Consider the following 20,376-nt stretch of genomic DNA (forward strand, 5'->3'; position numbering starts at 1 on the left):
TGCTCATGAAGTTCAAGATGCTGTTGGCTCTTGTGAAAGTACTAATAAATCAAATACCAAATTGGAAAGACTATTTTGTAGTGAATTTGTGCTTATATCTACACATAATCATGAAATAATTTAATTTCAGTGTTCTTAAGCATGAACAAATCCTTTGTTGGATCATTTCTCAGAGTTATTTCTTCTTTTCAGGATTAAATTGACTAGGTGCAATAATGGAAATGGACTTTCTCAGTAGCAGTTTATAAAAATATTTAATTAAAAGCAAATTTTAGAGTACAAGTTTGCCTGCCTCTTAATACTGTAAGAATCTTACTTATAATTTCAGCCACTTTCATCTGAGATTTCCATTCAAAGTATCTATTCCTCATAATTTGGTACAATCTTTTAAAGTGAGGCTTATGGATGGAATTAGTTTGTAAATCTTGTGTCTTGGATTCATGGGGTTTGACAATTCAACAAGACAAAATTATTTTTAAAACTCTAGTGCCCTCGTATTTGTGGGTCGAGGACTGAAATTTCTTTGGAGTGTTTGCTTCTACTAAAACATTAATTTTTCCTTTAGATTTTTCCTATTAAAAATAATAAAAGATGGTGTTTACATATGGTTCCTGGGGGCACTTCAGAAGATAGGAGTAAAGTTACCTAAAGATTTTTGTCTTTATCATGCTTTAGCTGGAGGCCAGACAGAATGTTTTCTTTTAATTGTTCCTCTTATGTAGAAGATGCATTTTTGGGTTTAAACATGAAAACAGAAAATAGAAAAAAAAAAATTGTCCTATGCTTCAGTAAGTGATTGTATAATTAAAGACTGCATTATCAGATATACATAAACACAAGAAACTTAGCTAATGACACCTGAATGCTTTTTTTCTGGTGTCTTATAACTTCTTAGCAATCATTTCTGCAACATTAATGTTCTTCTATGTAAAACAGTGCACTTCTGCATAGACAAAACAGTACACAGGAGGCTGTTTTGGTCAAGGCTGCAATTTCATTTGTGTTTTTAGGATACTGTACTTGAAAAGACCTTAACTGGGATCCCTTGCTAATGGATCTGAGTTCATTATTGCCCTGCTAGCATGCTGACACCCTAAAAAATTCATTTTCATGCAACATGATTTATTGAGGAGTTGGGAAACTGTTCTAGGTACTCCAGGTGACCCTGATAAGTACAGAACCAGAAAGCTAGCACTACAGGTGTAAAAAAATATAAAAATATAAAGAGTATATGCAGAAATGAATATAATAGTGTCAGGAAGGATGAATGTATATACACAGTTTTTAATAAGCTTCCTTCTTGTTTTCTCCTGACATTACTAAGCACAGCACTGGTGCATCAGAGAGATGCTCATCAAATTTTATGTAACCTGACCTTTACAGAGGAGGCTTTCTTAGGCAAAAAATCTGCACATATCCCAGGAAACTTTGTTATTTACATGATCTCTGAAAACCAGTCCAAACCAGTTCCTTTGTGGATTTTTGGAAAGTGCCAGTTAGAGGATATTAAACAGTCTGAAAAAGAGTAGATTCTTGAAATAGAGGCTTTTCTTATCTCTAATACACACCTGGCTCACTGTTAACTACAACTTCCTAACTTGAATGGCACCCACTGGCCTATAAATTTGCTTTCTTCCTTGCCCAACACACTTCACGCCTTTTGCACCAAAGGAAGTTCACCAGCACTCTACTTTCTTGCACCTTTGCTACAAAAGAGATTCCTGGATAAGTTTGGGAAGAGGAATCTTATTATGAATATGCATTTACAATATAGCCACACTAACATATAATGACACTACTTGTTAATGCTAGAGTATAGATGAATTTTTGAACATTTGTTGTCTATGCCAGTTGATCTTTGAGTGTTTCTATAATACAACAGTGGCAACACGTAGTCAACAAATACACTGTATATTACATACATGTAGGTAAACAGACCAAAAAAAATAAAGTTACCCTTTGGTGCTGTTCGTTTTTCATGTCTCACCGGTTTCTGTTTATGAATTTCTGAAAACAATGCAATGCAGAGTTATCAACATTAAAATGATTTTCACAAACAACAAAATCAGATGCATTATCAAAATACAAAATAACCAAGTGCTTCATATATTATAACAGAGCTATGGCTTTATCATCTTCATTTTCAGAATTATACACAATAAATTTATATTTATATATACAAAGACAATATATATGGACAAAAATCATAACATTACATTACTTCAATAATTACTCTTTTTAATTGAGCAACAGAGCTACTTTTAAAGTCACAAATAGGTTTTGCTAATCTGTAAAAGCTATACAGTAACATGCATTGGTCATGAATTACAAAAACCCTTCCTTTTACTAAACATTATTCTATATGTATCTTGACTTGCTTACCAGGATTAGTATTTTATGTTTTCCAAATTACCTTTGGAAGAAAAAAAAAATTCTTTTTACTACATTTTCTACATTTTTTAAAGCTCAAATGCTCAATTGGTAGCTCCAACACAGAGCAAAATGTGGACTCAATGCTGTATGCAAATTACAGAGATAAAGTTTCTAGGTTAGGGATTGTTATCTCAAAGAATGACTCATTTTAATCATGCTGTACGCCAACACACTGAGAACTGCAATGTTAGAAGAGGAAGTAGTACAGTATTTCCTGCTCTTGCTGTGCCATCTTTTTCGAACAAAACTCCTCACCTGTGACATTTATACTAAATTACCGTTCTAGAACTCTGTTACTTATTTTTTCCTGCTTTCCTTATTGTGGCAAAACCAGGATAATTACAAAAATGTAAAATGTTGAATTGGAGAAAAAGCAAACAAATTAAAACAAGCTTGCATAACACTGTTTGCATAGAGTGGTAGAAATGTAAGGGTCAAATATTATAGGAGCTCGATAAAGTAATTAAGACAATACAGTGTCTGGTTTATGGTATTGTGCATACATTTCCTGCAGGAGAAAACTGGTATTAGTTGTAGAATCAAATACATCTTTGACAAAAGCACATGGAAATCTCACTAGACTATATGAGAGGTGCTTCTTCATTTTTTAGGGTTAGATTTGATGTGCAGGGTCTAAATAACAAAAACACAGACCCTAGAATTAATTGAACAGAGAAGAAGTTATGCATATAACATCTCAACTGTAAGGAGCTACTTTAGTGGCTATCGAAGACAACTGAAATCTTCCACTTCTACCCTTAGTCATTTGCTCAGAATGTGACAGGATGCACATTGCCAAAGAGATACAGTAGAAAATGGTATTTTCCTTTCCCAGCACTCTCATCATTACATAGGCCCTTGAAAATAAATACAGAACATTTTTACTGGAAAGTATTTGACATCTGAAATAACTGTGTCTGGTTTTTAAGAAACATAACTATTCTATGGCATCAGCCTATGTTATCTTCAGATAGAGAGAACATTATTTCACTGAGATAAAGGGTAATAAAGGCCAAAATAAGTATCACTGTTAGCCACTTACGTATGGCAGCATAACTAAGCTAGTTATATGATGTCATTAAGCTAAAAGATCTTTCTCTTTGGTTTTCATTTATTGTTCTATAAACCTCAAAGGTTGTGATTAGGAAGAAATGATGCCATATTGATTTACTGTATTTCAGCTGAGTCTGGATTATTTTTCTTTCTGCAGCTATGTGAGGATTTTATTTTTTCTATCAAGTCATAGAGCCTAGTTGCTGGATTTTCAAACTTTTTCCATTTCTTCTGCTTATAAGGAAGCATAAACTAGTTTCAGAAGCATAAGCTGTAAAAATGGTGCAAGACAAGAACAGCTGTAGGATTGCTCTCTGAATCTAAACACACCTGAGCAGTTCTCCATGCTGCTGCTCCAGATTGCCTCCAAACCCTGACTTAATGCAGTTAAAGAAAGCTGAGTCACTGCCTCTGCTTGGCAACATACAGCAGAGACATATCTCACCTGGCCCAGGAGATCATCCTACACACAGATACGAATAAGGCCCACTAAGTGATAAATCACATTCTTCAGGCAGAGTCATCTACACAGACACATATGCCTTGCTTGCTTTAGGATGCCTCAGCTCCATTGCATTCCCACCACCTAATATGTGTCTCGCTACAGAAAACAGGCCTCTTTTTATTGAAAAAAATAAGTATAACATAAACTTTTGTGATTTCAAAAAAAATAAGCTTTTAAAGTTACTGTGGTTTTAGGGAATTTCTTTTTGCCAGTTTGACTGCAAAATATGTATAGATCGCTGCCTGGCCATCTCAGTCAGCCTCACACTATATCAGTAAAGCTTGCTTGACACAAGTACTTCAGTAAGATACACGAAAAGATACTTTCTAGACAGCTACACTGAGATTCTTATCTAAAGTGCTGCTGCAATTAGGGTACCACACATCACAAAAAACCCTACACATATTCCTTGAAGTGAAATACATCCTTATAATACTTAAGTGTGTGTGTGTGTATATATGTTTTTATATATTGCAGTGTGTGCCATCATTAGGATCTCTTCACAAGCTCTCCATTGTATCTTGAACCATCATAAAAATTGCAGCCTGGAGCACATAAATTCTGACACACATAAATTCTGACACATCACAACCTAAATTTGCCCAGCACAAATAAATGTAGTCTCTTTATATGCTGATCTTGATCAATTTACAAGACAGAAAATACTGACTCTTTGCTAATTCCAAAATATCTAAAATGAGGAAAACATATTAGGTTATTTGAGACTTTTATTCTGTTCTGAGAGTTTTTATACTCTCTGCTTCATCTTTTATGACAAATAGCTTTAATTTTCCAGTAATCACATCGTATCTTATTGCTGAGTTGTCAGAGCGGCTATAATATCATAGAAGACTTACACGGCCAGTTTAAAGCATGTAATTTATCTCTATCAATATGACACATTGTTAATAAATCCTAAATATTATGAATTTGTGTTTAGAAAAATGACAGAATCAAGAAGCAGCAAGGATAATCTTTGTCACCATGGCAACCATCCCGCATCTTTATGAGACGACAGCACAGTTTATTAAATTATTGTAAGGGAGTATGTACTTTAAAAGCTGTATTTCATTGTTTGTTTTCTTCGGTTATCAAGTAGACATGAAAAATTATCTTTCCCCTTGCGTTTCTTGGGTTTTGAATGGATAAATACTTTATGTCCTTAAATATGGATACTGCTTGACATCAGCTTCTGTAAACCTCAGGTCTTGTGCAGTTATATAGAACATGCAGGGCAATTATTTAAATAACTACCAGAAGGGAAGCTAGTAGTCTCTTCACTGACCATTTCAGGATGCTAAAAGGAGATATATTCAACTATATTGTTAGCAGGCCGTTATATCTATCTACTGTTGACCCAAAGCAGGCCCTCACAATCACCTGAGGATCAGTATTGCAGGCAGCTTTACTGACAATCCCTGCTGAACATGCAGTTTCAGCACTAGCTGCCCCCACCTCTCACCCAGCTAATCGTCATTAACAGCAGTTTACAGTGTCTAAAAACAGCCCAGCACCAGCTGTACACTATGAAGCCCCAGCTCCAGGAAGATCAGGGAGGGAGAAAGAAAATTAGAGTCCCCTGAATCCATGTGACCTAGTGGTGCAGCACCATGCAGGTTTACATCAGCGTGAAATAAGAGGCACAGCTCCTCCTGGAAAAGCACAAGATTCTCCTGGTTCCTGAAACAGGTTTCCCTTCTTTGTCTGCTCTCTTGTTTCTGATCTTGATTTTTTGTTACCGCCTTTTTAACGCAGTAAAATATATAGCATTATTCTTAGCTATTTTAATTGTATTGTATTGTGATTGCACCTATGTGCCTCAGCCCACATAACTTGCTCTAGGTACCACATGGATTCATAGCACAATATAATATCCCATCTCTGTAACACAGGTGTTTAAACTTCAAGAGGGCTACCTTTCTTCTCTTAGTGGGAAAGCATAGCCCAGCATCTTGCTTCACGAGATGATGAAGTGGTGATTGTTAAAAAAGCTACTCAACCTCACCCTCTCCTGAGTTTCCATCTTATGGGTGAAATATGCCTTAAAAAAACCCAACAAACCAAAAAAAGAATATCAATGATATGAGAGGCCAAGTGAGAGAAAAAATAAAGGATTATTGTCCCCATCTGGAACACAAGAATGCTTTACTTAAGGTAAACCAGAAAATCAGGAAAACAATTGGGAATTTAACTCCAATCACTGACAATATTATCTCCTCATGCTTAAAGCCATCCTGTTTCTACTTAAAAACTGTAGTGAGGATGCAACATAAGTTTGATGTATCTACTGTTTTAAAGGTATAATTGAACAGATGGAATTTCACTTGAAATTATAGTACATTGTACTTTATAAGCAAATTTTACCAGTTGGTCATCGTTTTCATAATCTCCTACTGCTAACAACAATACACACCTTCAGTGTCTCGACATTCTTTCTCTTATAAAAAGGAAAATGAGTCCTATTCAGAGTCCTGGTGAACCAGAGGTTAATAATTTGCCATTGAGCAGTCAAAACCCTTACAGCTATTACCAGCAATTTAATGGGGCTACATCCTTGCTAGTTTATCAGGACTAATTGGCAGCAGGCAGCTGATTATCCTGAAGAGTTGGTAGAAATAGATACTGAGGGCAAGGCAAGAGTGAGTGGTGTTAAGAGCTTCAGAAGATGAGAGGGATGTCATTTCTAATGTGTTTCTAGATGCTGTCTGTATGAAGAATTGTAGTCAACCCTCTTGCTGCTGGTATCCTCAGGAGAAATTTGCAATAGTGCAGTTGATGTCTATTTTTAATTTAGATAGTACCAGCTGGTGAGGGTGACAGTTATCCTTGTGGGGCTAGAAGGGGAGTAGAGGAATTTGTGCATTAGAGAAACTTCCAGCTAACTACTAATAAATCATGTAGCTATACTCTAGAGAAAAAAAAAAAAAAAAAATGCAACAAGAAAAAAAAGCGGTGGGGGTGGGGTGGGTGAAGAATAGGAAATATTTAATTGGGGATTCAAATTGGTGTATTATGCTTATATCCAGGAACCGAAGACAGTGTAACAAAAGGCTTTAAGTACTAACATCCAGCGTTGGAAAGTCCGAGTGACACATAAGACTAATTGAGGTGACTTCCCTCTGAGCTTGCTAGTAGCAGTCTTATCCCCATTGTTTTCTTAGACCTTGCCTTTTTCTGAGGATTCGTAGTAATTCAGGTCAGGATACAGAACAATTTTTCCTGCAGTCAGGTGTCTAACATCTTTCTTGAAAGAGGAGATGAATTGCCTCTTACTAGTGAAAATGTTGAATCGTTTGTGCGCTCATCCAGTTTGTGAGATACCAGGCCACAGTGACTTTTAAGTATGGTTTCAAAATTGTTTATCCATCTCTTTGGAAATCACAAGTACGATTTAGAGTGAGAATGAAGGGTTTTGTTTGTTTGTTTGTTTGTTTTCATATTTTGCAGAATTATACAGCATCTCTTTCATTTGTTGTATAAGACTACTTTGGACAAAGGTCACAAAAGAGAATTTCTCATTCTTCTTGGTGAAAAGCCTCTGTTCTGGTGTATATTTACCCAAACCAACATATTTTTCTAAACTAAACATTTCAGTGAAGTGCTTTTGATTAGTCCTAAACATATTCAGCGAAGTTCAGCTACTTCACCTCAGTTGCCTTTATTCCCTCAACCTGGTACTTTGTTTGTCATCACTAAACAACTATTAGAGGTACAGAGAACATGACCCTCAAGTATTTCTGAACAATCTACCTATCTTGAGTAGCATACAGCAAGCAAGTAGGCTTCATGTTCTCCCAAAAATATAGGGATTTAACATGACCTCCCAGGTAAATGTTAAGCATTCTTTATAATGCTGGAACAGGACAAAAATAAATAGATTACATTCCAGTTCAAGCGATACTCAATTGTTTCCACACCATTGTAATTTCACTGGACTGTAATAGGAATTCACTGTGGGTGACCTGCTGACAACTTCATCATCTTGCTGAGGAGTGTTCCCAAGGATGAAGAATTAGCTGTAAACATGGAAGCTGTTACATATATCTCTTAAGATTTGTCTCTTTGAGATAAATCCAAAAGTTGTCCTACATCCTCCACAAAAAAATAAAGAAAATGGTTTTGGCAAATTCCAGCTTGAAAATATCAATTTACTGAGGCAAACAATTTGACACAATGCACAACCATTTTGTCTCTCTTCCTTCTAAAGCCCAGCTGATTTTATGTTTTGGGTTTACTTTTCCCTCTGGTAAGGTTTCCATTTGCAGCAGAAAAGCAATATCTTCTCTTTTCAAGGGAAGGAGGTTACTCGTAATTATCTGTAAGCTGCACTGGCATCGTTCAGGAAGCTGTTATGCAGATTGGTTTAGATGAAGGAATTTTAATGACTGGGCTTTTGAAACAGTTAAAAGTGGAAGAGACTAAAATATCTTCAGCCCTAAAGATTTTTTTATTTTTTTATTTTTTATTTTTTATTTTAAGTATGTAAATATATTAAGACTGGGTTGGGGGGGGGGAGTATTTGTTTGTGGTTTGTTTTGTTTTATGTTTTGTTTTGTTTTATGTTTTGTTTTGTTTTATGTTTTGTTTTGTTTTCATTTCCAGACTGTAGTTCTGTAGCTTGGTTCTGAAACGTAAAAGGATGCTAATTACACCTAGATTAAAACAAAATAATAACCACAAAAAATCCCAGCCTCAATAAATGAGAGATAGAGCCATGTGACCAAAACCAGGTTTTTCTTCTTTTTGTTTTTCATGGAAAGTGAAATTGTCTTGACATGTTTCTCTCTATGGATTCCAGCCAGCAAAAATGTTATTGGACCAGTTTTAAATTATGTTTTTCACAATTAATTTTATCAGAGTCTACATTTAATTGAATGCAATTTTATGCAGACAAGATGCTGACAAAATTATAAATCTCTAAGTAGAGCAAAATGATATACAGTAATATATAGAAAACTCTAATCTTGATTAGTATCAAATAAATCTTTTCCCATATATATGTATTCTATTTTTTTGTTTGGTTGGTTTTGGTTTTGTTGTTTTTTAATTTATTTATTTATTTATTTATTTATTAATGAAAGGAGGAAAAAATAGACTTCTCTGCTCAGATTTAAAAAACATCAACTCTCCACATCCTACCTTAATGTATTAGTCTGCAAATATATATTCCTATAAATTCAGTCACTATAGATACAATTGATTCTTTAGGGGTCTTGCATGCGAGACATACAGTTTGTGTGGGCTGTGAGCATGGGGCCTCACTTGCTATATCCTCTCCTTGGCACAACAGTCACTGTTGGAGGTGGGGTTGAGTTCTCTCGGGAACATGCAGGACCCCCAGTTCTGCTGTTGTGAGTTTAACTGAGTTTTGGATGAGCCCCTCAATTGCCAGGTCAGGCATTTGTCCTGTCTCAGGCACAGCAGCATCCTAGCCAAGGGGTCATCTGTCCAACACTCCCCTCTTCTTTTAAGGTGAAAACCTGCCCAGTAGTCTACAGCTGTGGCACAAATAGAGGTTTCCACCAAGATAGCATGGATAACCTCACTTACAGTTTCCCTGATTTAAGAAGATAGCTTAAAGAGCTGCAAACCTTTGTGCTACTACACTTCTGCCCGGGATTCTTACTAGCCTTTGGCTCAAAGTTCTCTCTGTATCTTTTAAAAGATAGCTGGCAAGTTTGGATTAAAATGTTTCAACTCAGAACTCAATCACTGTTCTTCAATAGGCAAAAGAACTATAACTGAACCTCCCTATTCCCCAGTGGTATGCAGTTTTGTTTCATCTGGACAATTTGGAAAATATTTTCTTTACATTATAAAATGCTATTTTATAGTGGATATGCTATTACTGTATTGATCAGAGTAAGTAAAACAAGATGAGATTGTTAAAAGAACATTAATAACAGAAATGGATGGCACAAAAATGCAAAAAATACATTTCTGGAAAAGCAGTTTGACATCTGAGAATTGTGATTGATTATCAATGATTTTCATCATCTAACAGAGGGTGTACTTTACACAAAGATACGCAAAATGCTTTGTAGTAAAGTGTAGCCTAGGCAAACAGTGAAAGCCTTTTAGAGACATCTATAATAGCAACTCATACACAAAAAAGTGAACATTACCATATGGCAGCATAAAAGAAACTGAATTCAGAAGGGATTACCAGTACAAATAGATATATATTTTAGGGATGAATGGAAATGCATAATTTATTTCTAAGACACTCATGTAACAACCACACAAGCAACTCAGTTTTCAGGTTGCACCTTTGGTACTCTGAATTTCTTCCCTCTACTTCATTTCCAATTTTTTTTTGTTCAAAACTGTTTTCTGAACTTGAATATTACCTCCAGAAAACCCACTTATTTTCTTTATTTTTGTTACTATATAACAAAAGGACTTCTAAATGATATAAGATGATGTTCTAATTTCAGTATTCTGCCCAGAAATAACTAGTTGCCATGTCAGCTAACAATGTGAATTTTCCAGTTATTCTTCTGATATAAACTAAAGTAATAACAAATTATTATTTATATTGTAACTTATAGTTATTTTAAACTTTAGAAAACCCTTATAGTATAGAATTTCAAATGCTAGTGTCTTAATAGGCACTTGGTAGCATTTTAAACCTCCTAAGGTATTCTGGTAGTCATCAGGTATCCTGTAAGGGTGCATGTCTCCCATAGGCCCTGTGTCATTTCTGCCTGTCCCATGCTATACCTGAGATAACATGCATCTCAAATAGCACTAGTCAGCTATGTTTATTCACCTGAATCCTACCCAGTATATTTGTATTGCTGAACAAGGTAGTTGCTTGACAATACTGAGTTAAAAGTAAAACTTCCTAATGTGTATAGGACGTTAAGATAATAGATGAGTGTGACTAATTGACATGTAACTAATCACGTGGAAATTTGGGAAAGAAAAATGTCTTCTTGAAAATTTTGTTATAAAACCAAACTGATTCCAGCAACTTGCTGCCAGGGTTGTTATGCTCCCAAATGTTAATGTACATACTGTCGGTATCCTTGGGTGGATTACAGTCATGCAAGAACTCTGTCCTTGTGGAATTCAGTCACATCATGGCTCCAGGAGTCCCTGAATGGGGCAAAGGTCTAGGGTATAGATAACTGTTCTGGGGAACTATCTCTATATTTTTAAGAGTTCTTGTGTCCTTCCTGAGGCATTTTCAGTGGTCACTCTTGGGCAGCAATAAACACTTTCATCTCATCCACTGAGTCAGCTGACTTTTGGTCTGATCACATATAACCATTCTCATGTGCTTAATAGAGAAAAACAATCTGATACACGTTATAAATTGCAGAACTAAATCCTTAAATGTTTGTCAGCATGTTTTTCCCTACCCTGTCTGAATAACCAAACCAGTTCTTTTTAAGTTTATACAGACTATAATATCAAAACCGCTTTCAAATAGCAAATCCCCTACTTGTCTTCTCTAAGCAGGTTGTTCATACCTCTCCTCTTTCACAGGCAAAGCTGTTGTAGATGTTTGCTTGATCACCCTTAAAAGCAGATGTAGGAAAATGATCTGGTCTGAGAACTTTTCCTTTTGGGAGAATTACGTTTATTGTTGTTAGTGCAGATTAATACCCATATCTGAACAAACAAATAGTCTGTGCTAAATAATTCTGATTGTCTTAACCTTGGGGTGAAAAGCGGGTTAATGGCAGTGTCTGGAGTCAGATATGGGGGAAGTGCACCTTGGTCAGAGATGCTGAGTGTAAATCAGTGAAACCAACTGTGCCCTTAGAAGTCACCACAGCTTTTAAGAAGAATGTGGCATGTATATCTTCAGTATATTAATAACCAGCCTAACATCAGGCAACAATATTCTCATACGAACTGCAGACAGAAGGACTGGGTGTTTTGCTGAAAAGTTTATTTGTAATTAACAAAATTTATTTCAACCTCTAACAGAAATTTCTGTTGTTTTTGGCTTCTTGTTTTAATATTTTTAAATGACATTTTTGTAAAAAAAAAAAATAATAAGATCATTTTATATAACTACTGTATACATCTTTCTATCTCATACATAGGGTAACTTACAGAAATTTAGAGATCCATCCCTACCTCAAGAAAATCAAGTTTCTTTTGATTGTTGGTATAGAATAATCTTATGCCAATAAAAACCTATTTGGTAGTACAGAGATGGTTAACAACATCAAGATGCTGCTTTATTTCTTACTCAGCCTTCTAAGTTTACTGTATTTATTTAAATGAAAATTACTTACATAGTGAGTTACTTTTGTGTGTGTATGAGAGAGAGCACAAGAGACAGCAAGAGAAAAATACAGACAGAACAAGGATTTAATCTAAGCCCAAATGTAAAATCAAGGAAAGATATTTTCAAAAACAATTTCCTAAGCTTCAAAGTATAAAGTAAAAAACCAAATAGTTTTGACCTTAGAATCTTTTTCAAAGGTTTCCAACTACTTACTGCCAAGACCACATACCAGATTAATGTTTCTGAGCCAGAATGCATCAGCTGTTTTGAAGCAGCAGAAGATGCTACTTTAGCATACAAAAACATGGCTATGTGTACATAGCTTGTCAAGTGTACCCTGGATAGCTAACTGAGGAAGCCATGTTCAGATTTTAAATTTTCATTTACTCATACGTAAACTGGCATGAAGTTCCAGAACAGTTTTATAATGACATTTTAGGCCATGGATGACAATACTGAAGTATCTGCACTTGTTTATATTTTACAGATCACTATTTCTGTGCACCAGGTTTCTCAGTTCTTTTCCAAACTAATAACTGATGTTGGTGATGTCCACCAAAAATACTAAATATCTCTCTTTCTCTGTAGCAATAATTTCTAGTACAAAGGACCAAAATATGAGAAAACATATAGCTGTCAAACAATTGAATTTGTCTCTAAAGGTTAAACTAACCATGAAAAAATGAACAAGACTATCAGTCATAAACATTGTTCTAGAAAGAAATCAAGACAAAAACATCTTATGCCTGCAAGAAACAGTTATCAGTTTTCTCAACATCTTTTGTGAAAATGCTCTGCAGTTTTAGCATGTAAAGAATATGCATTTTTAAAGACTGCAAAGTTCAGTGCAGAATAATCTTTCACTACCTCTACCAAAGAACTTGTTCTTAAAAAATATTTTTCTGGACAATATCAAATGTTCACTCTTTTCCAATTATTAAAGATAAATATTTGTGATAAGACTTGGACTGGCAAAAGTAATTGAATAACAAAGACATTTGAGAGATCTTTACATCCTTTCTAAAGGATTCTGAAACTCATAATTAGTCCTGTTGCATGTGCAAGCCCATTGTCATTACTTGTACTTTTATCATCTTTTCTTTCAATTTCCATCTCTAGGAAGGTGATCTTTGATTTCTTTGGGTTTGTAATTATCATTATGCTTTTCTTCTTTCATCATTACAGTGTCCTTACCACTCCCCTTGAACTTTTTCCAGTATGTAATTGTATTATGGAACCAGCAAACTTCTTGTTCTTTTCAGCTACTATAATCCATTCTAAAGTAAATTTGGTGCTAACACTTTAACATTCGTAAAAACTGCTAGTAAATAAAGCAAAAGAGTGAAGGTCTGTCCATACACCAAAAATAGGTATGGAGATTTTTCAAAAGCTCTCAGCCTATTCAGAAATACCACAATAACTGTGGGTTACACCCAACAAAAGTGCTTATAAAGTCAGGCACAGTAACCACAATGCACATTTTCAGAGTGAAATTTGAGATAGGTTTCCTGTAAGTATGTGCAAAAAGTCAAACTGCTCATCTTCTAGAGACAGCAGTAACGTACTGCACAATCTCTTGGGTCATTTATTTTTTGTTTAGGATGTTCAAATGCCACAGGCACAAGAGCCACCTAAAAAAAGATCATTCACAAACCTATAGACAGCAATGCTGTGCAGAGTGGAAGGGACTTTAATATAGAAACAGTCCTTTATGCGAAAACAGAGAATGCTCCAGAACCTAAAAATTTCATTCTCATTTTGTGGATCTAACTACTAACATTTTGATACCCCAAGACTCTTAAAGTAAATTTTTACAGCTGATCTTCCTTTGAGCCCAGCCTTAATGGCAGTCACATGGGAAAAAATCACAGGTACAATGTATTTTTTGTTTAAGAAAGCTTTTCTTTTGGATCTCTTGTTTCTGGACCATAGACTTGACACATTAGGAAAAGCTACTCAAAGAGATCTGCACCTTATTCTCAGAGGAACAGATTGTGATGTTTGTGAGAGCGGTACCTGCACGAGCTCATCTGAGCTCTTGCCTCCCCTCCCAGGGCTTTGCCGCCTGTACTCATGAGCTTTAACCCTGGGAGCGAATTTCAGTGTGCTTAAGCAGAAAAGCTGTTGACTAGACTTTATCACAGAGCTCTCAGAAAACTTTGATATCAGCTTAAACTCCAACAATTCAGCTCCTTGATGTTTACACAATTTTAAGAGAAGTCTGCACAGAGAGACTCTAACAGCTCCAAGGAGCTCACAGCTGCCTGTCACTGAGCAGACGTGCACAGTACTCTGCACTGGCATTTCTAAGGGACTGGTGGCTTAAGTCCACATATATTGTATTTCTGTAGCCTGGAAAAAGAGGTGACAAAATCAAGGCCAGATCCAAGCTGCCAGGATGAAATGGAGACCTCCAGTCATCTGGAGATGACAACAAGTTATTTGAAGATTTGCTATGTGAAAGCTTACGGCTATACCCAGAAAAGGCCTTAGACCACTTTCTTCATCAGGCCTAGTCAAAACAGCTTTTTGCAGGGAGACAAGGATAAGATTCCTTATCCTCTGAAAGACAGAGAGGAATATCTTGAGCACACATCCAGAAAATGGAAAAGCCTACTCAAAATCTGTTTTACTGCATAGACAGATGAACTACGTTTGAATTTGGCACTTTTCACATGTGAGTTATCCTGTAAGATACCAGCTCCAGAGGAATCACCAGCCCTTTGTTCAAGTCCTTCACACCACAGACAGAAGACTTTCTCAGGCATTTATCTCCAGAGCAGGGTTGTGAGCTTTGAATACTGAGGACAACATTAAAAGCTGGCAGTTACATACTCAGCTCCTTTGATGGAAGAGTTTTAAGTCCAAACAGTCACCTCAGTACTTCCAACTGACTTACTTAAGCAACTTCCAGCTTATTTTGATGGCTTCTCTGAATTCTATTTCTACAGCCTTGTGTCCCAATGCAAAATTTAAGGCATGAGTATGTCACTGATTTCCAAAGAAGGCACTGCAATGCTGAGCATGGTCTTGTCCATAAAGCTTTTATGAATTAAGCCTTCCCAGCACTGAAGTGTCTCCACAGTACTCCCTGACTTCCACTCATGTACCCAGCATTCCTTCCAACAACACGCTACAGCTTCAGAGCCTTCGCACCCACTGTAAATTTAACAATCTATTTCTCTCTTTGGGAGAAGAGACAGGGCAATGCTGAGCCTTTTGCGAGTCTTACTGGTTGAGTAAAGACATAAAATGTTTTCCTACACTGTCTATAAGTTTTCTTCAGTCCTAACATAAAGGATCATCTGTAGAAAGATTAATGGTCCTGGTCTTCAAGACTATTAATATCTTGGATACCCTATTGAGACTGACAAAATGTGCCATTAAATAGAATCCTGATCCAGTTCCAATTATCTTCAGAGAAAACTGGATTGTAATCTCAGCACCAGCTGGGGTGATAGATTCTTCAATACAGGCATTTACCTATAGAGAATGTGATGGATACCAAATCCAGATCACATAGAGATGCTTACACATTTTGTTATCATCAAGCTGTGCTCAATTTGGAGAAAAAAAGACAACTTAGTTTTGAAAAGCTTTACATCCTATCACCAATACCTCAATCCTTCTAATACATTTTCATTTTTATTTAATAGAAGTTGAACTTAAGTTTTGTGTTTCAACATAACAATTTTAATATCTGAAAAGGTTTATATTACAAATTGTATTTGTTCTGCTTGCCTTCTTTAAAAATTCAATGCTAAAAAAGTAGGTTTTTTTAAAGATTCAGAACTAGTGCTTATTTTAGTGTTCTGTGTTAACACAAAACAAAATGCTTTTATGACACCTCACCATTATTTCTCAGTAAATATTCTATATTCTTATTTCTTAATATTATTTATATCCAGACAAACACATAACTCATATTGGCATTAATAGAAGTCCCGCATACAGGGCAAAGGTACAGATAATATTTCTGTAATTCTACTGGGGATTTTTATGAATATTTGTTAGATTTTCTGGATAATAATGAAACAGTTAATAATTCTCACAGATCAACTGACAATACAACAAGTACTATTACTCGAGTTTTTTATATAATGTGTTTGTTAAAGCACAACTTACAAGGCTAGTAGACTGACATGTAACTAATGACAGAATCTATATCACATCTTAAAATTTATATCTAGTTCTTAAAATGGTTCAAAAATATTGCCCTCTATAGTAAGGCAACTGACCAACCTTTTTTCATGGAAGGTTCCACTTCACCTAAACCAAAAGAAAGGAACAAACATCAGAGAAGAGATATCATAATTTTTAAAAATCACATTTTTTTGTTACGTTGGATCATTTTCATTAAAACAAAACAAAACAAACCAAACTATTCTTTATATGCTAACCAGCAAGCACTCTATTCTGACATTTTTGATTTTTCATAACATCTCTCTCTTACCATAGAGGATTTCCTCAGTCTAGGGTAGATAAATTCAATGTGCAGTAGTAGCCAAGGCAACATCCAAATCTCTGTTTGTGCTTCTTAATGTTAACTTGTGACTACAATATACAATTTGCTTGATTTTATGCATGTTTCCATGTTTTAAGAAGGGGCCTGGTGGTTACATTTCAGCTCCAAATAATATATGCGGGCTAGCAAGGTTGCAAATCTAGCAACCTTTCCAGTGAAATCCAAGGTAAAAAAATAAGCAATTTCAGCAGAACTATGAGCTGTATGATTGCTGTAGTGTGTTATTCCACTGCTTTGTAGGACACGGAATTGAAAGGATTTAGCCTCAACAACTGTGGTGTGTGTGCAGCCTTAGCTGCACTGACTGCAGTGCTCGATTGTCAGGGACTTCACATGCACTTTTTGTGATATAATGCTGTAAGTTGTCTACTGCCTTTTCACACTCCTGAAAGTTATTAATGAAATCCCACTTGGACTAAAGGGTGGGAGGACTGAGGTTTCCAAACACTTCTCAGTGAGCATTCAGATCTTGAATTTTTGTATATCAGATATTTTATGACCTTTCTTAATTACGTTAACACTTATCCAATCAAGTATTTGAAAACTTGCAGTTCTTTGGGAGCTATGAAGAGGTAAAAATGAACACTTCTCAAATTTTAGCAAGTTCTCCATATTTCACCTTTTCTGTTTCCCAGTCATATGAGAGACGGGCTTTTTGTTGGTTATAAATCACATCTCAGAATAGGATGCCCATTTCACAGACTCACATGTAGCAACCGATCTATTTGTATTTATATATGACTCTGATATAAAAACTCATGACCAAATTTAAAATTTGTTAAAATCTCAATTTTATGAACAAACAGGTAGAAGTCAGTTTCAATACAGGTTGCTTTTTAATTATATTCTGGTATAACCAAATAGAATACAAAATAAACTACTTTGAAATGAAGATGTCACTCCTACTTTCATGGCTTGTCAAAATGATCAATATAATGTGATATGATGATCCACTACTGCTCTGCTTATACCAGGCCACTACTTTTCCTTTATGACAGAAAGATACTTATTTCCAAACTTGAAAGTTTATCAGGTTACTTCCATTAATCAGATAATATTGGATGAAGAATGCTACTATAATGACAGAACTAAAATTTACAGTAAACAGAATTATATGCAATATGCCGTTCGAAAGTCCCTTAGTTCAGCCAAAACACTATTTTTTCATTCCTTTTGTGTATGTGTGTGTGTGTGTTTCAACACATTGTCTTGTCATTGATATATCAAATAAAAAAGTTTTAAGTTTTCTGGTCTCGTATATTTACCAGGATTCTTTAGATTCTCACTGATTAAAAGAAAATAGTTATTAGCATTCTATGAAGCAATATCCTGATGCATATTTTGGTTGTGGCTTTGAAGTCTTGTATAAATTAGTGCTCTTTACTTCAAGATGTACTAATGGTAATATTTAATTCTGACAGCTTTTCTGTAATGGTACATTAAACACGAGATGAAAGCTAACAAAGAGACCAATTTACTGATTAGAATAGCCAGTAGATGCTTTATTAGCAACAACATTCACTTTTCATTTTGTTTGACCTTCTTGTCTGTGAGGTTAAAAGCTGAGTAAGCCAACATAATGCATGTAAAACAGCAGTTAGAGCAGTTACAGAAGTCTTTACTTTATAAATACCTTCATCACCGTCATCATCATCACTCCATACAATGTCAGACAGAAAAGAAATAAAGCCATAAAGCCAATCAGTGGATTCTTCCAGTGTCTGATGGATGATTCTCAGTGGTTCTGTGCTGAGCTTGTTAACAGATCTTCCTGAGTGCAGAGTTTAAGACAAAAGTGTTAAAAAAAAATACTCCTTCAGTGATTAAAGTTAATCTTCATTTTATACAGGACTAATTATGCTACCTCCTTTAACAGAAACAAAGATTGTGAATGTTAATTTTTATTATTCAAGGGTTTGAGGACAGGTCTCCTTCCTGTGCAAGACTGGTATAAACCATATCCTATTATTCTTGCTGTTCACAGAGTGATTAGGAGTTCAGGGAATGATTTGGTCTGAGTTCTGCCTCTTTTTCGTAGGTTTGGTTGGGTAAAGGATAAATATATATTTGATTCTACCTAATATTCAACCTTTTAGATAATCTCTTCCTTTCAGACCACGCATTATTTATTTATTTGTTTGTTTGCGAAATTATTTATTTATTTATCTTCCCTTGGCCCATGTCCTCTGTCTCTTGATGCCTATTTAGGATTCACTACTATCTGTGTCCCACTCCTCATGTCACATCTCCCCTTGAGCCCCCTCCTTTGCACAAGTCCCAGCTGAGGAAGTTGCTGAGCCCTGGCTTAACCACACAGATAGATTGTATCATTGCCATGGTGCACATGTAAAGGATGGGAAGGAGAAAGCTACGTATGCTTTAGGCAGAATAAACCTGAGTCCAGAATGAAGGGGAACACAAAGTCCAAATTGTGACACAGAGACAGCTACTTTCAAGCATTTAGTCTTGTGTATCTGGTTCTTCTCTCACAACTTTTCTTGTGCACATCTGGATACTTAACTAATTATCATCTTAATGCTTCTGTAGGCAAGTAAGACATCAAACAAGGAAGCTGTGCAGTTTAATACGCTCCACCTCCCTGGGACCTCTGATGGAAGCGAGGTGCCTGCTCCCCATTTTATCCACACTGAGGGAGGGCAACCATCCATGGGTAATACAAGTGTCCCCTGAAAGGCTTTTCCAATTTTGATTTCATCAGATTTCTCCCTGCCATGTTTGTGCTCACACAATATTTCAGAGGAGCTTCCCAACCTGTGACAGGGTATTTCTTCTAAAATGCCCAGTCAGAGGTTGGAAGCAGAACTATATTTTCTTGAAATCTGTACCAAACACTTCTTGGGAAGAGGGACAACTCTCATTCAGGCTGTTACTGTCCACTGCACTTGAAATGGCAGGCTGGATGATTGCCCTATCTCTGTGAAGGTTTCCCACAAAAGTAGACAATTGAAGGTAGATCACAAATACGATTTGAGTTGTTGGTCTAGTCTTGTTCCTAGGAGTTTCAGTAGAAATATATACACTGAATTTAACAGTTATCAAGATGGGGACCATATCTCTGTTTACAACTGTCTTTCTGTATGCAAATATTTTAGCAGGAAGTTAAACAGAAGACTTCAGAACTGCTTCTGGTTGCAGTGTTCTGACTAATAAGCCAAATTTTAGCAGCAATCAGAAGCAGTCTCACATGGACTTGCAGGCTACAAAGACAGGCAAAATGCAGGCTTGAAGCAACATCTTTGACAGCAGCACTATGAACAGTTATTTTCTAAAGGTGATTTAATGAAATATAAAGGTAACTTTAATGGAAATATGAATGTATCACTAAATAATTCCTTTTATTTCTAATTAATTAATTGATTAATCTGAAACAGAAAATACCAGGCTGATTTGCTATTATTTTCCATCTGCTTATTGATAAAGTAGACCAAATAAATATTTTGGTTAATGTTTCTTTGAAGATTGTCCTATACATAAATGATAATGAACAACCAGGCATATCAAATAAATTAATCATGTGCCATGATTAAATGACATGATTGCAAAGAAATATGAGTGATGTCTTCATTTAGTATACTGTTGTGTGCATTGTTG

General features: G+C 35.6%; 1 protein-coding gene across 50 annotated transcripts in view; it reads right to left on the reverse strand.

The window, feature by feature from the left end:
• Positions 1–20,376, reverse strand: part of TRDN (triadin) — a 233,660-nt gene that overhangs the window by 167,598 nt on the left and 45,686 nt on the right. For all 50 annotated transcript variants that reach the window (XR_010471337.1, XR_010471336.1, XR_010471335.1 and 47 more), the window contains 3 exons: positions 18,398–18,535; positions 16,482–16,508; positions 1,957–2,007 (listed from right to left, as the gene is read on the reverse strand). Coding sequence is in view for 47 of the 50 variants with exons in the window: in XM_065056785.1 (XP_064912857.1) it covers positions 1,957–2,007; positions 16,482–16,508; positions 18,398–18,535 (216 nt within the window). In the remaining 3 variants the exon portion in view is untranslated. The remainder of the gene's footprint in view (positions 1–1,956; positions 2,008–16,481; positions 16,509–18,397; positions 18,536–20,376) is intronic.

This window comes from Columba livia, chromosome 3 (genome assembly GCF_036013475.1).
Source record: "Columba livia isolate bColLiv1 breed racing homer chromosome 3, bColLiv1.pat.W.v2, whole genome shotgun sequence".
Lineage (NCBI taxonomy): Eukaryota > Metazoa > Chordata > Aves > Columbiformes > Columbidae > Columba > Columba livia.